Raw genomic sequence first — 23,340 nt, 5'->3', positions numbered from 1 at the left:
ATCTGGAGAGCTTTTTGATCTCCTGTGCAAGACTGTTGTCTGCCTCGCTCATTAAAATGACTTCTGCTTAATTTTTAGTGAAAGGCAAAGACCTAGATCATTTCAGCCCAGAGGCAATCTAAATGGTTCACCTTCTGCAGTTAGAAATTTCCACGAGCACACAGCCTATCCGGCAGATATTTAAAATCCTTTCTATTAGGGAGCGTGGCAGCTAGAGGTATCTGTTTCTTCTGTGCTGCTCTTTGGGATCTGCAAGGCTGCTACCTGTAGTGCGATTTGTACTTCTGCAAAGCCTTGTTCTCCCGGTGCTGAGCACGTATCAGAGCGGATGCTCCATTTGAGAAGAATTATGGTCTTGTCCCTTTGCAGCTTGCAGTACAAAGCCCTCCTCTGGAAGATTGCCACGGGTTTGCTGGTGTCCCGCAGTCAGATCGGTGGAACAGTGTCACACAGGGAGTAATCGGTTATTTATTCAAATAGCCGTTACATTTGGAGTATGTTTTCTCTGATTTGACAGGAGCTCGCTCCTCTACTCTTCACTGGAGACTGAAAATGCGTGCCCATGGCGAGAGTGCTGGGTATGTGCTTCCTCTGTCTTTCTGGCTTTGAAATGGGTTCCTGTTGCTCTTTGGCAGACCCTGAAGCAGCGATCTGTGGAAGCAGTGTATTCAGAGCGAGAGTGACTTTACCTCTTTGTTTTCTCTATTTATTTATGTCTGTATGGGATCAGCTGGTCCCACATTATGTGTGAAGTAGTTAAATTTTAGCCTGCATCTGTAGGATGTGTTTTCTCCCCCTCCCCTCCAGTTGCTTTGATCAAATCAAATAAAAACACAGCACTTTCATTTCTAGTTTTGTAGTTTCAAAGACAATCTCTTGACATGCTCTAGCAGTCTGGACCCGAGTCCTTTTTTTTCCTTAGTCCAAAGGCACACTGTGTCTTGCGCCTTTCTCTGTATCAGCAGTTGCAATCTGCATTGGCTTTTATCTGCATCAAAAGACAAATGGAAGAGAGCAAGACACTGCAGGAATGGGAAACAGACTTACATGTGCAATGGAAATATGTAATCCTTACGTTCAGTCTGCCACATGGAGTACAGACCAGTTTCTGTATTGGAAATCTGTAGCCTATACTCCCAGAAATGTGAGTTTAGATTTTAGGCTTTGAAGGTTGGTTAATTCCCCCAGCGGTTAATACCAACATAAAATTTTCTGTGATGTCAAGCCTTTCCTTCTAAATGCCTTTTTTTTTTTTTTTTTTTTTGCATATGTCAACTATACAAAGCAACACTCAATTTGAGAAAGTAGCATTCAAACACTCTGTAAGCACTTTATTTTTGTCCGCTTTGTGAGCAGCTGAACACATGTCCAGGCTGAAATACGCTGAGCTGCTGCTTCCCGGCAAGCGTGCCAGTGCTGCTCGGCACGAGGAGTGGTGAGAAGGCTCCCAGCTGTGCAGATGTGGGAGAATTTGGAACTTTGTCCTGTGTCCTGGAAAGGCACTCCTGACCTCCATCCTGGAAAAGCACATCTGCAAATCTCCTGCTCAACGGCATCCCGAGGGAGAGGATCCCAGCTAAGCCATACTAAATCATACCCAGTTTCTCAGCGAGATGAGCACTGGTAGCTGTCATCCCGATCAAAATCCGAACCGTGTCTGATGGCATTCGTAATGTTGTGGTACGCATTACTTTTTCAGAGTAGTAGTGCTTAAAGCAAAGTGTGTTTCTCTCTGCATTAAGGAGTCAGATTCAGGTATTCAAAGCAAGTTGATAAATTGCTTTTCATTAAGTGTCTGAGTGCCGAGGGGTTCAGTATGTGTTCCAAGGAAAAAATACATTAATTACAGCTTCTGTAGAGCATTTATCAATCACGTAGTTACAAACAGTACTAATGCAGTTAATTGAAGGTAGAAAAATTTACCTTTTGAATTTGTTGACTGTAGGAATTCCGTGGCTGGAAAGACAAATTGTCTGGAAACTAAAATCACGCGATACTTTGGGGATTGCCTGAGTAACTGTCTTGAGTATACACTTGACCAGACTCTTGCCCAATATTCAGAGGGGGTGTGCTGCCTTTTAGCACGAGATGCACCGTGGAGGTCAGGGCTGCCCCTGGCTGTTGCAGCCCAGGTTATCGGGAGCTCAGCGTTCATGCAGGCAGGTTTGTGCTGTGTTTGCCATTGAGGTACAGTCGTATGGGCTGCAGTAGCAGTGTTTGTTCTCTTCTCACCCACGCAACCAGGTTGTGTTTACCATGCAAAGGGATGTCTCACTGACTGTAGTACAGTTACAACTGCCTGTGTGTCCTGTCCGTACAATTTATTTATTGCCGTGTGTGCGTGTTGGGTTTTTTTTAAAAGAAAAAGGCAAGTGCAGAGGAGGAAGGATGCACAAAAGCAAACAAAAATCTCCTGCTCACCTGTAGTCAGTAAAACTTGTCGTGAAAAAAGAAATCTTTTGTGAATGTAAACTTTGCATAAAGGCGATTGTTGGCGGCTGCTAAAGGAATCAGGTGAGATTGCGCTGAAGTGTTTTATCAGGCCTGCAGACAAAAATCTCTGGTGCTTGTGGTGTGCAGAGGTTTTGAAAACATCTTGCATGCTCATGTTGCTTTCCCTGTGGCTGTTTTGAACTGCCAGCCATGTTTGTGCTTCTCAGGAGAGCACTGAGAATAGCAGAGACTTTTTACAGTAGCTCACAATTAATGTATTTCTTATCCTTTCTTCTGTTGAGTTGTTATGAGATGGCCTTTGAGGTTCTTGGAAGACTGCTAAGGACACTAGATCTGTGTCAGGACAAGCCAGCGGGGCACCAGCACCTCGTTCTGAAGGTTAACAGGAAAATGCCGTCCCAGTGTCTGGTCCAGCTCTTTGGTATTCACCTGATGGCTTGTATTTTCTGCTGGTGAGTGTTTGGTACTCGTGTTGCAGCTTCTGTTTGAGGTTCTTAGAATACTTTTCATCTTTACAGTAGGCTGCACAATATCTCCAGCTACAGAAGAAGGTCTTATCTTGCCCTTACAAATGGTGAAATGTGTATCTAAGAGCTGATGGTCCGGCAGGAAGCTCTGGCACTGTGCACAATTAGACAGAGATCTCCAATTTTATATCTTAAATAAAAATCTGCCGTATATTTCTCCACTTGTTTTGTAACTAGGCTGTTAAAATTTCACCATAGGTGGGACCTTAATTCAGTATCCAAAGATACTAAATACTGAACCAAACAACTGTCAGTGTAATTGTACGGGTCAAAATGGTACACGTGCATAACCAATAGAAACTGAAATCTACCCCCCCGTGAGCCTGCCCGCCTGCGTTCACACACCATTGGCACACCTGGTCCGCAAGTGAGTCACTTCTTATTTTTTTCTTAATATGCGAGTTCAGTTTTTTGTTTTGTATGAAGTCTAATTCATTCTGCCTCATCTTATTTGAAAATATTTCTCATTTTCAAGTGAATCTATTTTTAAAACAGGACTCGAAGCATATTTTTCAATAACTAACAAATGTCTGGTTTGTTGTTTGGGTGTTGCATAGAGGTAAAATTTGTCCAAAGTTAGCTCTGAAAAAATGTTTTTTTTTAAAAATAATCAGCTTGTAATAAACAGATAGCTACTTTCCTACTTGGGGAGCTGTCATAATCTGTAACTTCTAAGGATAGTTTAGACGGAAAAACTCATCCTTCTGTCATGTGCAGCCACAAGGATTTCTGTAAGTCATGATTAAGACTTTAATTCTGGGCTTTTATAGAGTAAGTGTGGAATGAGAGAAGATAATTATAATGGTGATCTGTGCGAGGCAGCCACTGGAGAGGGAACTATTCCATGTTTCCTTTCCCCTTCGCCTAGGCAGCTGTTTGCTGTACTTAAGAGAAGCTTCCCTTTCAGATCTGGGTAGGCAAGAAAGTTGGGAGGGAGGAATTCTGGCCGAGAGCCGCATGAGGAAGCTCACAGCTTTTGCGTGTCCTTTGTGGTAAAGTAAACCCCAGAATTACAACCTCATGCTTCTCCCAGACATCGAACACATAGGAAAGCTGCACATAACACCGATGCAGCGCACGTTCTTGCTGATGATGTTGAGGTTATAACTGCAGACTCTCCGCTATGGGAAAGGGGTCAATGTGTATTTTGGTTTCTTATCACTTGAAGGCAGAAGGAAGTGGCGTATGAGGATGGAGAATGTCTGTTGGTGGGAATGCGTGGTGCCTCCACCAGGGTATGGTGTTAGCAGCATCCTGTAGTTTGGTAGTTGCTGGGCTGTTCTGGGTTTGCTTTGGATAGAAGTCATCTCAGCTAACCTTAATACTGTCATCTTCATGTGAAAACATGCACACTCGTATCTGTAAGTCTGTTCTGTATTTTATAATAGCTGCTGTGATACTATAGGTGCTGCTCAAGCACGTAGGAGGAAGGTGGGTTTAGTTTGCCCAGAGGATAATGGATGCTTTGGAGGAAGGAATGTTTGTGCCTCTCAGTGTCTTGTTGAAGAAAAGGGTACCTTCTGTGAATGTTACAGTGACAGGTAGGGAGTCTGTTTTGCATTTTGAAAATGCAAATGTAAGCCTAATATCCTGGGCAAGTTATGATTTTGATGACAATGCTGTATTTACCTGGCCTCTGCTCTTAACTGCTGCAGTTCAACTGTAGCATCCTTTGCTCCCTCTCTTAAATGACCGTGCAGATTTATGCACTGTGAAATGTAACTAAGATACATCCCAGACTGTTTCTTCATCCCTGTTTCCCACCAGTACAGCATTAAAAACTTTGGAGTTGGAAGTCACTATAAAAAAGGAGAAAGAAAATTAATTAAAGGTCAGAGTGTTTTAGTGTAGTGAAAATTCAGAGGAAGCAGATACAAAGTTAGTCAAATAGCTTTTGGCTTCAGGCAGGTCGATTTTCCTATTTCTTGCTTATGTTCCCATGGTAAAAGTAGTATCTCATCTGTCTCATAACTGACCACTAGCATATGTGTTTCAAGCACAGCCAGAAATACTCCTTTGAAGCGTTGGCCAGGTGCTACAATAGTCCCAACTTGTCTTTTCTACATCTTTCCTTTGCCTTAGAAGCGGACTGCAACACCTGGCAAGACCTACTTATGCCTGTGTTGTCTGTCAGCTCCTGCCACATTGCAGAATACAGAGTTAAATCTAAAAATAGGCTTAAAAAGAGGTGAGGGCTTCAAGCAAAGTAAAATAAGCCACTGATTTGGGTCATGAAAGGGAATTGATGTCACTGGTTCCCTGTTGCAGCTTTCTTGAGCTAGGAAGTTCTGTTCTGAGCCGTGAAAATGCAGAGGAGTGGTGGTGAGCAAACGGCACTCAGGAGAGGGAAGCGCGGTCTGCTTCCAGTTCTCCCCAGGAGACTGTCCAGACCATGGCCTTGTAAGCCTGACGTGAGAAGTCAAGGTGCTGTTGAATGCTCCGCAGTTTCATTTATCTTCACGGTGGTCTTTCAGTGGTAGAAAACTGTCACCCACCCCTATTCTTTTAACAAGGAGCGACCGTGGCATCGGGTGGTTAAATGCTTCATCCAAAATTACATCAGCAACCTGTGGTGAGCCGGATACTTCCCTCGATCTCTTCTGTCATAGGTTAGCCCATAATCAGGAGACCGGTCTTCTAACATAAATCTGGTCAAAAAACCTTAAGCCTCTGTAAAAGGAGTTGTGTGCAGTTTTTGCCTGTTTCAGAGTGGTTATGTGGCTTCAGTAATGTTTGTTAAGTGCTTTGATATGCTTTGGTGAAGGACAGTGTTAATAATTAAAATTGGAAAGAAGTTCTAAAGTAGTATGGGGGCTGACGACCGCTTTCAGGTCTGTTAGTTAACAAAAATGCAAAATATAAATGGACGAATCAGCAGGAATTTAGTTTAACGCTCCCTTCCCCCAGCCACCTGCATGGGCTGAGCACAAAAAGCAGCTAATTGTCTGCTCTGCTGCGGAGATGAAAGAAGCTGGTCCTACAACAGGAAAGGCTATTGAACTGCGTGAAGGTGGTAAATTATCAGCACTGAAAACCTTTTGAGTTAGTATCTTTATGTGCTCAAAAAGTACATTATTTGTACTGGTATTTACAGCGTTCGGGGGCTGATGAAACCAGCATCTCATGACATGAATCTTATGTTTCAGTCCATGTAATTAAGAGGTCAGTAAAACTGAAACTTGTTTTTGAGACTCTACGCCTTCATGGTGTTTGGGTATTGTCGAAGGGTGTGTTTGGTGAGGATGAGGCCTCTTAATGGTTTTACCTTGGCCCAGCTAACGAGCTATTTGCAGAATTGCACTGTGATTTGCAGTGGGCAGACTGTAAGAGCAGCCTCGTGTTTGTTCATTTTACTGCTAGCAGTTTCATTTGCAAAGTGCAGGCAGGAGCAGGCTTCTTGCCAGCAACAGCTTCATTCAGATTAGGGCTTTAGTTCAATTATGTCCAATTAACTTTTATTGCAGATAGCAGTGATAATTACTTGCAAGTCAATTTTTTGGCTGTGGTTATCCCAAGGCTAAAGTCTGAGCTTGATGGATTTTAATAACTGAAGTGACGTATAGCTTTTCCTCTTTTTTTCTTCTTTAGGCCTCAATTAGATGAAAGGTCAGAAGCTATGTAAAAATCCATCTTACAATTAAAGCCAACTGTTCTACTCTTCAGCAGATGCGTAGTACTGTGTTTTAAAATAATCTCTTGGGACCGACCTAAAAAAAGGCTTTTTAAACTCTAAGATCATAACCTTGAGCTTGCTGCTGCTTTATCTGAAGAGTGTATTTGATGGAGCTGATGTCACACGTGGTAGTACCTGCCGCCGCCTTGGCTTTTTTTACTGCGCTACATCCTGTTCAAAATTGCTCACCTAGAAGCCTTTAGTGGTAGCCCTTGGGCATGAGGAGTGTGATATGAACAATATTCGTTTTAAGTGCTTTACCCCAATGCTTCTTCATTTTCTTCCTCGTTAAGCATTGCCATCCTGGCTCGGGGAGAGGAGCAGAGAGCACAGCTCTCTGTGCAGAGGCACAGCAGGTGCCTCCCCTCTCCTGAAGCACCCCACGTACATTTAAATTCTCTCTGCCTTCCCCTCCAAACTATTTAATTTTGTTGCCTGAGTAATATTATAAATGGAGGTCAGCCCAAAAGGTGAAATGGTTTACAAGCAAAATCATAGTTAATTAAACTGCAAGAAGCAAAAATTGATTTTGATCGAAACTGTTGCAGGGCTCTACAAAAGGTCCACCTGAATGCAGAAAGCCAAAAGGTCCTGTGCTGGCAAATGCTGACCGTGCACTCCGCTTGTTACAAAAGGCGACTTTCTATTGTTCAGTCTTCCTATTTATTTATCCCCAAGTACACCCGATGCTATTGTGATTTATTGTCATTTCAAAAGACTACCTCTTTGCGCATTATTTTGCAGTTTTCCATTTATAAAGCATTAAGAGGATGTGATACCGGCCGGCGATGAATACAGTGCTAGTTTGGTAATTTTGTTCCAGGAAACGGTAAGATTTATCTCTCGCTCTTCAGCGGTCCTGGGAAAGGGCCATTCTGGTAAGTGCCCAAGAATAAAGGGGAGTTTTAGGGCTGGAGAAAGGCAGGAAGCCTGCAGGATCAGTCTAGACGCTGTCAAGCAAGGCATGGCTGACTGGAAGGAATCGTATTGAATGCTGAGGTTGGCGGGGGGGGGGGGTCAGCATCTGCCGTTGACACGAGCAAATTTTTGAAGCCCCTAGATTTTAGGTTACTTTGGGAGAGGGGAAAAGGAATGAGTCTCATGTGGTCTTGAGCAGCCTGCCGGGGCGTAAATGAGACACTGAGTTTCCCTTGGAGCATGAAAATTGGCCTGGATTCAATTATGTTTCCTGGCAAGCTCTTACAGACATTTGTACCAAAGAAACTTCACAACCCGAGTTAGTTTTTGTTTTTGTTTGCAGCGTTTATATATGCTGAACTTGGAATGTGCTGCGTGCGCTTGGGGGTTGCTGTAAATCCCACCAGTGGTTATGGAATTTCACGGGGCTACCTTGTGAATAACGAGGAGAAGCGAAGCGTATCAGTCAGCCGCAAGCGCTTAACAACCCTTGCACAGCTTACGGGACCCCAGGGTGCTGGAAACTTGGAATAGTTTGGAGCTTTTCTTTTGTGTGTGGGTAGATGCTCCTGCTTCCTCTCAGACCCGAGCTTTGTGAACAAGCCTGCAGTTAATCGTGGAATTTCAAACATGCGTGTTTACTTTCAGGAACCTAACTTCAAACTTCACCAGCTCGCTTTCGTCTAAACCAGCTCTGTTTCCCATATTTCACTGGCCAGGGATGGTTTGTGGGGAGTGTTTTCTTTGTGCGCTTACCCTGTAAGACCTCTTGGGAGCTTCAGAAACTGGCATATTTAAAAATTTGGCAATAATTCTGCATATGTGGTCTGTTTATATAATGATAAAGCTGTGTTAGAGTATTAGAAATTTCCTAGTAGTACCAAGTTGCTTTACACCTAGGTTTTACTCTAGCTTGTAAAAGTCTCCCCTGGCCTGAGGAGCACTGGATCTGGCAGAGGCAATATTAATCTTTGAATATCGGCCAGAAAATACTATATATTTTTAGTCCAGAAAGGCAATATCATGGTAAGTTTTACTGGAACTGATTCTTAGCTCTACAGGGAGGAGGGTGGCCCTGGGCAGTGGGTGGAGGTGAGTTTTTCCGTCCTACCTGGTGAGCCTTGGTGGTGACAGGACTTACTCTGAAAATCAGTGCAGGGGACACTGCTGCCTGGACCAAAAAGCACTCCGATAACGCGGGTAAGGCTGAATGTAACAGTCATTGTGGGGATGTGGCAGTCGCCCCCAAATCCCAAGCACTGCAAATCCCTCTTAAGCTTAACATGCTTTGATTTAATTATTAATAAATCTTAGGAGGAAAAAAAAATGTTCATGTGTCTAAACCTGCTAACTATTTCATAGAGCGTCCTGCAGTATGTGCGCTGGGAACATTATATCCTGCAGCCAGATTAAATTAAAATCACTTCAAAGAAGGGTATTTATTTATTTGTTCCAATCTAATGATTGTTTTTCTCTAGAAATGTACTTTATCTTTTCAAGACAGAGCTCGTTATGCTGTGTTTGGCAATATACAGAACCAGTTTAGAATACAATTTTAAAACTTTAAAGGTAAGGTTTTTACAGGTGCCCTCCATTGCTGGGTGCCAAAGCCTACTGGTCAGCTTGCTCTCCAGTTTGCAGCTGACTTGGTTTAGTGATAGTGTTACTGAGCCTGGTACAGTGCAAAAACCCCTCAGTTCCTGACTCACCGTGTCCGTTCCAGTTCCCCCAGTAACACACCTCCCATCCTCGGAGGGGCTGGGGCAGCAGCCCCACGGGGAGATTTGCAGGTGCTGGTGCCCACACAAGTTGCCGCCGTGGAGCCAAGTCTGCTAGTGAGAAGTCTTGACATGCCAAGTTCAATTTATCTCCTGCTCTGGACTAATGAGAAGCAATAAAGCCTAGCACAGGAGGGGACGATGGGCCCAGCTGCCTTTGTCTCAGGAACCTGCGCTGCTGACCTGAGACTGTGCCTAACAGCAGTTTGAGACAGCCATTAATGCTCACCGCAATCCCAAATACAGTCCATGCGGGGGATTTCGGTTCATTTTAGCTGGGTGGTGTGTTGGAGTTGTCTGTGCTAGCTCGTGCTGAAGATCAGTCAGGACAGAAAGTAGTCAGGTGCCGAGTATCTCAAAGGGAATAAATGTTAATTAATCTCTAACAAAAAATGAACGGGCTTGTTTGTAAAGATACTTCAAATGCATTTGTTTTCAAATACTGAGATCTCAATTTTGAAAAACTGTATTTATTTCATAGAGAACAAAAATTGGAGCAGGATTTTAATTATGGAATTCAGCAATGGAGTTATGGTCAGCACTTCTCTATAAGTCTGAATTTCTTTTTTTAATGCTCAGCAGTGACCTAGATGGCATCAATTTGGTTATTGCAAATCAAGCTAAAAGAATGATTTTATGCTTCTACTTAAAATGATTTTTATATGTCCAGTATTTCCTTTAAAATGATTATTGCCACCCCAGTCTTTTATGAACCTTTGGCATTGCCTAAAATGATTATCCACCTGCAGGAACAACTTGCTTTATAGCCCTCTCTAAAACATTACTCTCTATTGGAGCTAAAGCTTCTGTAAATACATGTTTTGACCTTCAAGGAAATACTGCTGTCTTATTGCAGAAGCCTGGCTATTCTGAATCGAATGCTGTGACCACTCTTAATCACTTGTTCTCTCTCCTAATGTGCCATTATCCTGTTTATTGCTGTGTGCGTGGCGCTGAGCCTCTCTGTGGCACTTCAGCAAGAGGCTTACTCGAAGAGTCACAGTGTTCAGGCTGTAATGAGCATTAATGATGGAGCAGGTGAGCAAACCCTCCGCATATCTTGCTGTCAGAAATGCTGCTTGTTCAGTCAAAGAGCCGCGTTGAGTGCAGTGCTGTGCTGCAGAGCACTTCTCTCTCTTTTGGGGCTGCACACAAAACTTGTCATCGGTTAAGTAATGTTTTAGACACCGAGCTCCTTTGGCCGTGCAGGGATGGGAAGTAATCCTGGGCTGGCGTCAGACGTTACTGGACTAAAAAGTAGATGCTTAGGTGAATATGCGAATGGTGTGATCTGATGGTTTTCTGGCTATGGTGAAGGCTCTTAATTTTGTTTGTCAGCTTTTCACTGAGAAATAGGTCTTGTTTTTGCCAGTCTTCTGAAGTTGATGAAATGAGGAAAAAAAGGAAAATACAATTACTATTTTTTCTTGCTGACTGTGCGTGTTTCTGTGGCTTACTCAGGTAAAGCTCTGGCAACTCACAGTGGTTTTGGCTTCTGATGAAAAGGAGCTGGATTCTTGTTTTGTCTTTTTGGTCTTGCTGGGCATGATTTGGGACAAGAAACTGCTGCCCACAGGCTGTTTGGGAAGTTTCACTGAACATTGCATGCTTATAGTAATGAATGAATCTCATCTATAAAGGTCGAGCAACTTCTCAGTTCCTAAAGCAATTCCTTTAAGTTGTGGATGTGACAGGTCTTCAGTCATCGTTTCTGAAAACTTTCTGAAAGACTCCAAGAACTCCACCTGCTACAGAGGGTGAGAAGAAAATCCAGGTTTCGACATTTTTTACAAGGTTTTACAACTACAAATCTTGACCTTACAGTAGTGCAGTCATTACTATCTCCTAGGGATGAAATGGAGAATGAATGTAAACTTGTTCTCTTAGTGGTTGCGCTGTCGGCCCTGCGGCTTGGTGAGGTTGTGTGTGTGTTTCTCGTGGCACTGAGTCACTGTTACGCTGAGCGGGTAGGGTGAATGGGCAGTAGCATGGAGTTGTCAAGCTGACATTCAGTGTCCAAAATTATTTTTAATTGTTAGTCACAGTGGCACCCAACGGGCTTGCTCAGCAACACTCACTCAGCTTTTGAGAGCACTTGCACAGTGAAGATGCAGAAGTTTTCATAAATTAATGTTTGTATGAGATTTCTTGGCCGTTGGCTTAATCAGCCTTTGCGTGTTGAACTGAGGAGATGCATGCAAACATGGAGCTAATGAATTACGCACAGTGAGTAATTGCTGTGTTACGGGTAAGCTTTAAGTCCACACTGTTGGCTGTATCGGTGCAGGTACTCCTTGGGCCGTCTGACTTGTGACGGTGGTCGGAGGTTAGGTTTCAAATAAAGTCTTTAAAACATGCCTGCAGAGAAATTGGCTTTTGGAGCTTTCTGGAGCAGGAAGGCGGTGGTGCTATCCAGGACGCAGCGCTGACGTTGCCGCATCGGGTGTCATCCAAAGGTTTCACTGACATTGCTTATGCAGTCCTCGACAGTGCGACTCTTTCAGAAGTGGCCTCTGCGGGGTTTCCGCAGCCGTGGCTTCTCGTGCCAGTCTCGAGCTTTCTGCTTCACCTGTCTTGATCTTTGAATGCCTTCCCAGTTGTTTTAATTGGGGTTTTGAAACAACGACTGAAATTAAACCAGCCTATAACTTTTGAGGCCTTCAACTCTTTCCATGTTTTGGGGGCCATATAACAAGCCCCAAGCCCTTTCTAGCTGCTCCTTGGGTGTTTTGGCAAAAGCACTCCCTGTATAGCGGCACTGATGCTTGTGGAGATCTGGGCAAGGAGGAGCAGTCAACTGATTTCTCCAGCTTGGCTCAGCCACCCCATTTCCCAGAGCTTTCTAAAGTGCTCATGGCTGGCTGTGGCTTGCCCCAGTAGCTACAGCAGGGGGGGGTTGAGCAGGGGCTTGGACCAGGTGACCTCTAGAGGCCTTGTTCCAACTCAAATTTCTCTCCGTAATCCTAGTAACGTTGGGAGACTTTGAGCCCGAGTTATCTTTGTTGCTGGAAACCCCCCTTGTATCTGTATGCTGATGATGGGATTTGAGGGTAGCTGTGCAGTGTTTATATATAAAGAGCTTTAGTGCTCCGTGCATTCATTTTGAGGTTTGATTTCATAAATGCTGAACCTCTGCAGTAGAGGATGGTGGCACCTCTGCAGCTCTTTTGTGCAGAAGGCACGTCTTGCCGTTTGTCTAACCCAGAGCCGCGCAGGTTAGCGAGTCTCCTATGAAATGAAGGAAGTTGTAGCCATTCATCTTTCAGCCTAATGGACCACAGAAATTACAAGCTGTAGCATGCAGCTTAATCTTGCCACGAGGCAGAGTGCTGCATACTTTGCCTTCAATTTATGCATGCCATGCCTTTTTATTAAATGTAAAAGAGCAGTTGACAGGATTTCTCCAGAGGATTTGCTTTGGCTATACCTGGTAGATAGCCAGCGCATTTCAATATATAGTAAAATGAATGATGGTGGTTTCTTTGCCATTCATAACAACCACCTTTGAAATTTGAGGACAGAGTTACGGATTATCCTCTGTGTGTCAAGCAGCAGAGGAGAGCGAGATGGCTATTTTAGTTTTAACCCTGCAGGTGACCCACTTCTTGAAGTATTTCTGTTGCTGTTACGAGGTGCAGTAAGGGCCGGAGCAGCGGTCACGCATCTGTGCTTGGTCAGGCCTTCACCCAGGGATGGCTCTTTGCCGCTTTCTTTTCTCTGTTCCTCCTTGTATTATAACTTTGAATTGTCTCTCTGTTGTTGCAGTGTGCAGAGGAGTGAATGCCCCATGTTGTGTTAGTGCCTGTCTGCCATGCTGGCCTGTCTGCCAGGACCAGGTGACCTCTCCTTTCAGCTTCTTTCTTACACGCAGATGAACACTGGACTTCAGAAATGTGAGTGACGTTTTGTCTGCAGGATGTGGTTAACTGTTAAATCTGGCTCTGGTACAGCTGTGACATAAACATTCAGGATACAGTGGAAAAACTATTTAATGTTAGTGTCTTTCTTTTTGTTTTGCCTTCAAGGCATCCATCAATAATGGCTCTGAGAAATCGCTGTGGAGGTTCACGTGTGTGCAGCAAGCTCTCCCCCCTTCCTGGCTTTATAAAGGTTAATTTTAACCACAGCAAGATGAAATGCAAGTGAGGTTTCTGTGAGATTCGTGCCTCTCTGCTGAAAATATTTTGTGCTAAAAGTGTGCCAGCTGACTTGCTTCTTAACACAACTTTTTCCTGACTCTCTTTCACTTCCATTCGTTTAATTACTCGTAGACACCAATAAAAGTTGGATCAGGCTAATGCAAACCTTTTGAGGTCAGCAGCTCTGTTGTTCTACATACCTGGGGCGTATACTGCAAATATTAGTGATCTAGCCCAAATTACTAAAGTTCAAAGTTTCCATCTTCTTTCTGATGTGTCTTTGGTGCCTCTGAAATTACGTCTGCAGAGTACTCTGATAATTCTTTTTTGATAACTTCAGTCATTTTTTTGATAGTTGTACTAGTATTTTTAAGAACTTACGCTTGGGAATGTAAGTTTACTGGCTAGAGGTTTTTTTAAATCTTGCTCTGTCTCTCCTCTTTATCACTGAAGTTGCACATGGATTGTTCAGCTGAAATTTCAGAAATACCAGGGTTTCTACATAAGATCTGTGTACTTGGTTCTTAGGGCTGTGACCTGTCTCTTGTATTTGAAATGTGCATTGGGAGATCTCTGTACCCTCAGTTTGCTGATGGACTCGTTGCTCTTTAAAACCAAGTAATTTACACTCCAGTTATAGCTAAAATTGTTACTATGTTAAGACTTGTGGTGCTACTGAAAATAGGTAAGAAAATTTTGCAATTAAGGGTGACATGCTTGAAGTCCTGCCAGAGGGGAACGACACTGTTCACGTACACAGGTGCGTTCCCCTCCAGCGCTTGCATAGCATTTATGCTGACTCCACGGGCTTGGTAGCGGTAGTGACGCACTCAGCAATAGTAAAAATCTTTACTCACAAAAGGACTTCCTTAGGCGGCACGAAACGGGGCATTTTCCTCCTTTCTCTTTTCCATTTCCAGTTCGAGCTTTGCTGACCAAAATATGCTTTTTCAAAAGGTAGGCTATTGTGGTGAGGCCATGACTAGGTCCTCGCATTACGTGAAGTTTCTTTGGTGGATTGGAAAGCTTAGTTCTGAAAGCAAATTGTTGAGGTTCATGTGAGGGTAGCTGTGCCTAAATCAGGTATTTGCTAATTACACATTTACGAGGTAGCGTGCTGGTATGTGGGCAGTTTCTTAACTGATGGTACCTGATGCTGTTTCTGAGAACTGCTTATCCCCATGCAGAAAGCACTGCTGTATCCTGGTTAGTGAAGAGCTTCGGGTACTGCATTTAAAAGAATTTAGGACATAAAGTAGCTGGCAGGCACTGGCTGGCAGTGGTAATGCTCAGCTGTTCCAGTTTGTTCTGATTTATATGGAAAATGAAACTGCTCGTACAGACCTTGCTCACCCCTGGTGCAGATGTGTGTAAGATTAATTGGTGCATTTCTCTCCGTACTGTATATGCACAAGTAGTCTAGCCCCTGGCCAAAGGAGAGCTGAGTTAATGAGCGTTTTTAATGAACGGTGACTTGTGACTTTTGATGGGGGGTTGGAAGCGGGCTTTAATAATAGTGCTATTGCTTTTATAAAAGGCACAGAACTCCACATGATAGCCTTTATTCAGACTTATGATGTTGGTATTAATAATTTTTTAAGTGTAGTTTTCTGGATCAGACTTTTTATTAATGCTTAAAAATCCACATTAGCTCAGTTATCTTTTTTTGTTCTTATTCACTTTGAAATAAGAGGCATTTTTCTTAAAGATGGTCTGTGCAGTAGGAGTTTTGTAGATTAATATGCACATATTTTTTCCTTTAGAAACTGATCTCTACGGGACTTGCAATTTCAGTATTTTTCTTTGAATTCCAACCTGCATCGCAGGAAAGGCTAACCCTGAAATTTGTCCTTATCCACACAGGGGATTTCTCACTGACTCCGTAGTGATATTCTCTCCTTTCTCCCGGTGACTCCAGTATAAACCTGACCAGTCAATCAGGATACTTGAGGCAAGACTGTTCGGGCAGTGCCCGCAGCTGCTGTCGGACATAGCGGCGGTGCTGCAGGGCCTGGGAGAAAAAGGGTGGTTTTTCGTGATAGTGGTGCAAAGTCAAGGTGAAAGGTGCTTCTTGGAGAGCTTTGGGGGGGGAACAAAAGAGAGCAGAGCAGGTTGGGACTGAATACGGGGTCATCAGCTAAAATCGAGTCCTTTCTAGGGGTGAGGGTTCTTTCTGTAAAGCCTGTAGAGAAACTGCTGCAGTTGAGATTTTTATGCAGAAGATGGGCACAGCTGTTTTTTGCTTGTCCCAACACAGATGCTCTCATTAGGGTAGGAATCCTGAAGGCTTGTTTGTATTTTGTTTAATGTTAATGAAAATTTAACCGCAGGCAGTTTTAAAAGCAGTGGGTTTTAAAGCCTTAATGTGAAATGCACTTAAAAAATGTTACATTAGTGCTGAGGTGAGGCAAAGAAATATATCTTATTTCATGATAAAAATAGCTCCAGCGGTGAGACACGCACAGGAATGTGACCAGCTGAATTGGTTGCCACAGGACTAGCAGGAGTGTGAACTTGCAGCTCACTGATTTATTGGGGTAATTGCTCATATGCACAGCTTTACCTTATAGTAAACATGAAGTAATTGCTTTTCAACAAAAGTAATCTGCCTTGCATTTACCATTAGGTAACTTTGTGGAGCTTGTCCCATTGTTTTCTTAATGTAGCTTGTTCATCTGCCATCCTCCTCGTCATTTTATGGCCTGATCCAGAATTCTTGCACTTGTGGTATTCTAATACCAGCATTTTCTTTCGGTCTGTTCTAGCTGGTTTTCCATTCACTTAGTAACCAGACCTAATTGTTCTTTACTGGTTTGTAGGACCTTTGTAGGGGATATTCAGACTCTTGATCGCCCCATAATGCCTTTCTCCTTTCTCCTAATTTTTGTTTGTTGCCTTAATTATTCCAGTCACCAAATCTTGCCTGTGGAACTACTGGCAAAGCACATTTTAAGCAGCACGTTGGGGCACTCATACATCGTCTTGGTCAGGCCTAAGTTAAATGGCTGAATTAGTCCATAGTAAAAGGAGCATAATCTTCGCTGTACGCAAAACGGGCTCCGTTTGAAATGGTGGTTGGTTTCAGAAGATCCTGTCCAAGGTATTTAAAAGATGGTTTGCCATTTGGTAGGATGCCAAACTTGATGTTGGTGCATCATTTCAGTTTGACTGGGGGCTTATTTTCTCTCGTCAGAGGAAGGAGTTCTTCCAGATTCGGGATTACAGATGTGTTGTAACCAATAGCCGCAGCCTGTTCAAACATTGCTGTTTTAGCTGCTTTCTAAAAGCTTCCATCACAGTTCCCTTATAACAGAAAAATAGATGCTTGGGTAAAAGAGTATTCAGTGTATCTATTCTGTTATGTTTACCACCTAATTTGCTGATATGCCTATAGAAATGTAAACCAGGCTGGGAAATTTTGATGGTAAAGGTGTCTTAAAGGATCTACTTAATTTTTCATCTGAAAATAAAAGCTTTATGTGACAATGGCCGTAACTGTAACATAAACCATAATATGAGACAGGAGTGGATTCCTTTGTCCGTTGTTGATGGTTCTTCTCTGATTCACGGTGAGTTGCAAGGGTCATCTCTTGGGAAAGAAGCAGAACTTAATGGGTGTGGGCAATGCTAAAAATAAAGGTTGGGAAGCTCATGAAGGCCTTGGCTGTTGAGTCAAGGTAGTACTGGCAAACTCCATTCAGAGGCTCTTCTCTCCATTAGGAGCATAGCATCTCGCTCAAAAGGACAGATATAAACCACCTGCCTGCAGCAGCAGGTACAGGGATATGAACAGAGAGGATGTTCAGCTTAATATCAAATGAGCATTTCCTTTGATTAAGAGAAAGGGTGGTATGTGCCAGTGTTTGGACAGCACAGAGAGTAAGAGCATAACCGGCGCTGTGGTACGTGCTGTGCTAGAGATGCAAGACAGCCTGCTTGCAAAGCTGCTTATTTCATAAAAGATATTTTTAATGTTTCTATAATTATCCTTTCTTTTGGTATCCATCCTATTTTCCATTTTCTGGCCCTTACTTTCTGAAAGTGAGTGCTCTTAGAGCAGTGCTGCTCTCCCTCACCTGTGAAGACTGGAAGCTGCAGGATGCAAAGAGAGAGAGATGGCTGGTATTCAGACTTGAGCTGTGTTCAGGATCCTTTTGGAGGCAATTTGCTTAAAAGAATCGGAGGTGGATTTTCAAGGGGGAGGGCTGTTTGCCTGGGAGCATCAAGCTCTTTACTGGAGCATTAGATTTCCTTGGGTCAGAGGGCCAGATACGGGGCTGGGGTGCTCTTGGGCTCTGGAGGAGCTGGCTGCTCCATTTCCCGTTCTTTCAGCACAGCAGCAGATGGCATGGGGATGCTGAAAATTTTAGCAAAAAGGGCAGGCTTTTTCTTTTTTTCCAGTAAACCGTTTGCAAGGTGGGGGGGGGGAAAATCAATCAAAAGCAAAATCGGATTGTCAAAGCTCTAAGCCATTATTTGAAGATTATAAAATCACTTCTAAAGCAGTAGTCCCATAGGAGTTAAGCAGCAGAGCTGTGGTACGGGAACGGCCCAACTCTCTGCTTGGAATATGATTATAGCGAGAGAGAGGCACAACCGTTTCCCTAGATTTCTGAAGTTCTTTCCGAAAGCACTTCAAGCTTGTGGGCAAGGTAGGTATCTGGTAAATCGTAAGTGAAACCACACCTCTGTCTCCAGAAGTCTTTTGTCTCTCTCTGGGGAGTAGCATGTTTTCAGTCTTGTGAGGTGATCACGCAATTTTGCTGTGTGATACGAGGATGTTGTCCTTAGCAAGGTGCCACACTGAAAGTTCAGCTGAAGAAATAATTGCAAGCCATAAAATAACGCACGTGTAGCCTCCTTCCATTTGCTGAATTTGGACTGACAAGGGCTTCCTAATGGACAAAAAAACACTCAAAGTGCTTTCAGATGTCAGCATCTAGAAAAGAACTCGGATGTAAATGGAGGCTTGAGCTGAAGTGCTTCGTATGGTTCCCACCTCAGCATTACACGGGTTTAATGTTTAATTCATAACTTTCTGATTTTGAATTACATGGTAAAGATACTGAGAATGGGTTGAAGAGCCATGGGGAGGCAGCCTTAAATTAAGAGAATAGAAACTAGCCCACCACCGCAAGCCGTAAGAAATATTTCAAGCTGGAGACAATCCGATGTTTATAGCATGTTACCTGTTTTTGTCCAACTGTAAACATGCTCTGATCAAAACACTGGTTTCGTTTTGCTCCCCTGGGGAGGTCTTGCCTTAAGCTGAACTGGGGGTTGTGTTGGTCACCAGGTAATAAAGGGAATGAGGTACCTGGTACACGATCTGCCGATCTGGGAAGATGAAGTTCTTGCCTCTTGATTCCTTGGAGATTTTCTACCCTTGTTGTGCAACTGTCTTGCCCTGGAGTTGATCCCTTGCTTACCAGAATTGGTATTGACGAATTTCCTTTCTCCGCAGGGGACACTACACAGAAAATGAGATCTGCACAGTATCCTACCCCAGCAGAATTGGATGCTTATGCTAAGAAGGTCGCCAACAATCCACTGACTATAAAAATTTTTCCAAACAGTGTCAAGGTTCCCCAGAGGAAACACATACGCCGTACTGTGAACGGACTTGATACTTCGGGCCAGAGGTACAGTCCCTACCCGTCTCAGGCCACCACAAAAACAGGCCTCCTGGCGATAGTCAAATCTCCAGCAAAAGGAATCATCAAAGACTTTGACGGGACACGCACGCGTCTGCTGCCGGAAGCGATGATGAATCCCCCTTCCACACCATACGTTGCACCTAGCACTTTAACCCACCCCCAGGCGCTTGCTCGCCAGCAGGCTCTCCAGCATGCACAGACTTTGCCGCACCCGCAGAGTATACCGCAGCCACAGACTTTGCAGCACCCTCAGGGTATACCACAGCCACAAAGCTTACCGCACCCTCAGGGGATACCGCAGCCGCAGACGCTGCCGCACCCTCAGAATATGCAGCAGCCGCAGGGCTTGCAGCATCCTCAGACCATGGCACACCAGACTCTGCAGCACCCCCCGAACCCTTTGCTGCAGCCAGGTTTACATGGAAGCAGAAAGATGCCGGATGCAGATGCGCCGCCGAATGTGACCGTGTCTACCTCAACCATTCCCCTCTCTATGGCTGCCACCCTGCAGCAGAACCAGCCACCGGACCTGAGCAGCATTGTGCACCAGATTAACCAGTTCTGCCAGGCCAGAGCTGGCATTAGCACTACCTCAGTATGTGAGGGACAGATTGCAAACCCCAGCCCTATAAGTCGCAACCTGCTTATCAATGCAAGTACCAGGGTATCTACTCACAATGTCCCTACACCCATGCCTTCCTGTGTAGTAAACCCTGTAGATCATGCTGCTGCTGCTATTCCTCCTGCCTCTGTTAATGTGCCCATGGTGAATATTAACAGGGTGCCGCCCGCGTACCAGAACGAAATCAAATCGGTTGCGTGGAACCAGCACCAGCTTGCACATCTGCAGCAAATGTGCGGGGATGCTGCTGGGCCTGCTGGACTCGCAGGGAAGCACCCTCAGAGAGAGATCGCAGGGCAGAGTTTTCCTGGCAAAACTTCAAACTACCCTCAAGAACTGTGCATGGGCCAGTCGTTCAGCTTGAAGCCCCCCATCGAGAAGCCTACGCCTTCTCCACCTGTGAATGGGTTGCAGGGACCCTTGCCATATACCAATGGGCACTATTTCCAGCCCATCTGGAATAACATTCTGCCCACACCCAACAGTGACAGCTCTGGGTCCCAGGACCTCGCCATGCCTTTCCACGGGGGACAGCCAGCAGGAGCGCCGCTAGATTGTGCAGGAGGAACTCATTACAGAGCTGGAGCCGGCCCATCCAGCCAGAATAATGTGATGCAGACCATGGATTACCTAAGCGGGGACTTCCAGCAGTCCTGCTTCAGAGATCAGAGCATGGCCGTGCTGGGAAAAGTCCATCGGCCTCCCATGAACCGAGCACCTGAACCAACCGATAGTCGAAATCTTCATATTCAACACCCAGGGTATAGATAGGCTGCAGTCACTTTCACAGACAAAAATTATAGGTTTAGTCTTAATTTTAATTAATAAGCAAGGCATTTTTAACTTGCAAACTTGTGTGATCATTATAGTAACCATTGGAAGAAGACATACTGTATATTTAAAAGCTTTGCTTACATGTTACCTATCTCCTTTACGCATCAAATATTTAACATGCCTTTTGTTTCAAAGAATTTCATTACACTACTTCACGCCACAGCTGTTTCCTCACCGCAGAATCCCCTTTGTGCAGCTTTTGCCTTCTGCTTAGTAGCTACTTGCTGGACTGATGTTGAGTTGCTGCAGGGTTTCGCAGTTGCATCTGTTCGCCAGCTCCGTAAAGAGCGAGGTAGCATAGCTGCTTAAATTTCCATCTCAATTTCCTCTGAAGATTAAGAGCAACAGAATTTGTCAGGAAGCAGGGCTTATTTTCAACTCGAAAGCCCATTTCATTAATGCATTAAACATTGACCATTTGCACTGTCTAGAGGCCTATTTAATTGAAAAAGAAGCCTACATTTGAAAAGAGCTAGCTAGGGGTATGTATTTAGGCATTAATATAGGAAGAAGCTTTTCAGCTGTTTCTTGCCGAGACGCCCGCATTTATCGTTTAGACGGTGTCCAAAGTCAAAAGTCTCTGGCAGATTTTTCTGACACTTTTGTTTTTTTGCGGACAGGGTATGGAGGAGGGGGGAATGGCGGTTTTAGGACGTAGGCAGCGTAGCTGCCATAGGTAGCTGCCTTTTTTTCCTGCATCGTGTTTCCCTTCCCCGCTCCCCTTTCGCCAGCGTAAGAGCTAACTTTGTCTGAACCCCTCGCTGCTAGGAGTCTGGCCGTCCTGATGTGAAGGGAATCCAGACCCACCGACAACTCCAAAAAGGGTTCAGCCGCTTCTCTGGTAGCTAGAATTAATTTCAGGGCGAGGAGATGTAACTCGAGCTCGTCTCCAGTGCAATGAGCGGGCGCGCGCGGGGCGGTGTGGCACGGTCCCGTTGCGGCAGCAGTCCTGATAGGGCGGGAGGCGGCTGATCTGAAGCGAAGCTCTGCTCACGAGCCACTGTGGGACCGACGGTCCCGTATTCCTCTCCGTCAAAACGCCACAGCAGGTTTAATGGAACAATTCTCCTCTCTGGGAATTAGCGAAGCTATTTATAACATCCCTTTTTCCCAGGGTCTCGGTGCCTAACTCCTTCTGTTCCTTTCCCACGTCGCTTCCAGCAGCTAGTCGAGTCAGTGACCGTAGGACACTAACTATTGGGTAACCTCAGCGTCTTGTTCTCCTCGGCGTACCGAAACATACCTTTCCTTTCTAACAGCCGAATTTGTTGTAAGTAGAAAATTTCTCATCTCTGTTGATGAGACTAATACTTGAACGTAATGATCACAATCAAGTTTGGAAATTAAAAAAAAAAAAAAAATAACAAAAAAAAATAAATGCATTGATTCTTTATATGTACACTGGCTAAAAAATATTGCTCTACACTGTAACTTTTAAGTGTAATATTTCTGTATGAATGTCGCCTGGTAGTGTGGGTTTGAGTAGCATTGTGTATGGGTGAACCCACTGGCCTCTGCCATCCACTGGCCTCCCTCACAGCCCTTTGAAAAACAAAGCCTTAAGTATTTGCTCCTTGAACTTTCCTTAACGAGCATGGTTTAAAATCTTAAGACATCGTACAAAATTAAAAAAAAAAAAAATAATAACAAGTTTTGAAGTGACGTCATAGTTGGCTAGAGATTCTTAAAAGTTTTTCGTAAATGGAAAAATTAGAAAACATTTATTTGTATTTTTTTAATTTAGACGTGTAGTCCTGGGCTGTAACAAATATTTAGGTTTCAAAGCTTAGCAGAGTACGTTTTCTGACTCCTTGCGTAAGTTAGTACACTTATATCATGTCATTATTTAAATTCTTTTAAGTGTACTATAAGCCGTTCTTTAGTGGTAACTCTTTAGCAAAGTTAAGCAATTTGACTAAAGACGGATTAAATTATGTGTTGGCTTGTGTTGCCTTATATTTAAAAAGGAAAAATTGCCTGATTGTGTTATGCCAAATGATAGCAACATGAAGTCCTAATTTATTGTTTATAATCGTATTCCTGCAGTCTTTGTGAAAACTGGTAAATATACATCTATGAAAGAACTAAAATCCTGAGGCTTTTCATGCAATATTTTTCTGAATACATTATATTGGAAGCCAAGGTTCGAGTCTGAAGCTGCTTCCCTTACAGTCTCCCCGTCGTCTTCCCCGTCCTACTCCCCCAAATCGATCTAGGGCTGTGCTATGACTTTAACCTTTCCTGCCGAGTTAGTTACTGTAAGGTGTTCTGCTACCTGAATACGTACCTTTTTACTAAATAAAAGATTGGCATCTCCTCTGTTCAGCAGCCTGCTACAAATCTCAACCCAGACTGTTATTAAAAGCTAATTTTTTTCCTCCTGCTCTTCTCCTGAGAGAGAGAGACCGAGTCGAGTCCCGTGTTGTGGTGTTTGTGGAAGCGGTTTCGATGCCGGGGAGGTGTTTGCGTTAGCCATGGCAGCACGCTGCGAGTCGTTGGGGATTGTCCTGCACGGGCAGTCGCAGGTAGAGCCACGACCTCTGAGACTTTGCCCCGGTACAGCAGGACCGGGAAGCAAAAATACTCCCGGGACTCATCCAGGTGGGACGTTGCTTGAAAAATCGGAATCATTTTACTATTAAAATATACTGAAATACTTCCTTTTGTTCGAGGAGTGAGATTTTTCTGTAAACCAACCCTTTCCACTTGGGCAGCAGCCTGTTGCTGATGGGCTCTCC

The 23,340-nt window shown here is 44.1% G+C and overlaps 1 protein-coding gene across 3 annotated transcripts in view; it reads left to right on the top strand.

Annotated features, from left to right (window-relative positions):
* Positions 1-20,812, top strand: part of FAM222B (family with sequence similarity 222 member B) — a 34,600-nt gene extending 13,788 nt beyond the window's left edge. Inside the window, exons 2-3 of one of the 3 annotated variants that reach the window (XM_076354378.1) lie at positions 13,116-13,243; positions 18,954-20,812. In XM_076354378.1, coding sequence (XP_076210493.1) covers positions 13,162-13,243; positions 18,954-20,539 — 1,668 coding nt within the window. In that variant the 5' untranslated portion in view covers positions 13,116-13,161 and the 3' untranslated portion in view covers positions 20,540-20,812. Of the gene's footprint in view, positions 1-13,115; positions 13,244-18,082; positions 18,142-18,953 lie in introns of those variants that run through there. The other 2 variants (XM_076354380.1, XM_076354379.1) reach the window with 2 other exon arrangements.
* The last annotated feature ends 2,528 nt before the right edge of the window (positions 20,813-23,340 follow it).

Source organism: Aptenodytes patagonicus, chromosome 17 (genome assembly GCF_965638725.1).
Source record: "Aptenodytes patagonicus chromosome 17, bAptPat1.pri.cur, whole genome shotgun sequence".
In the NCBI taxonomy this organism is placed as follows: Eukaryota; Metazoa; Chordata; class Aves; order Sphenisciformes; family Spheniscidae; genus Aptenodytes; species Aptenodytes patagonicus.
The sequence above is the reverse complement of the archived record's forward strand: the minus strand, read 5'-3'. Positions and strand labels throughout refer to the sequence as shown.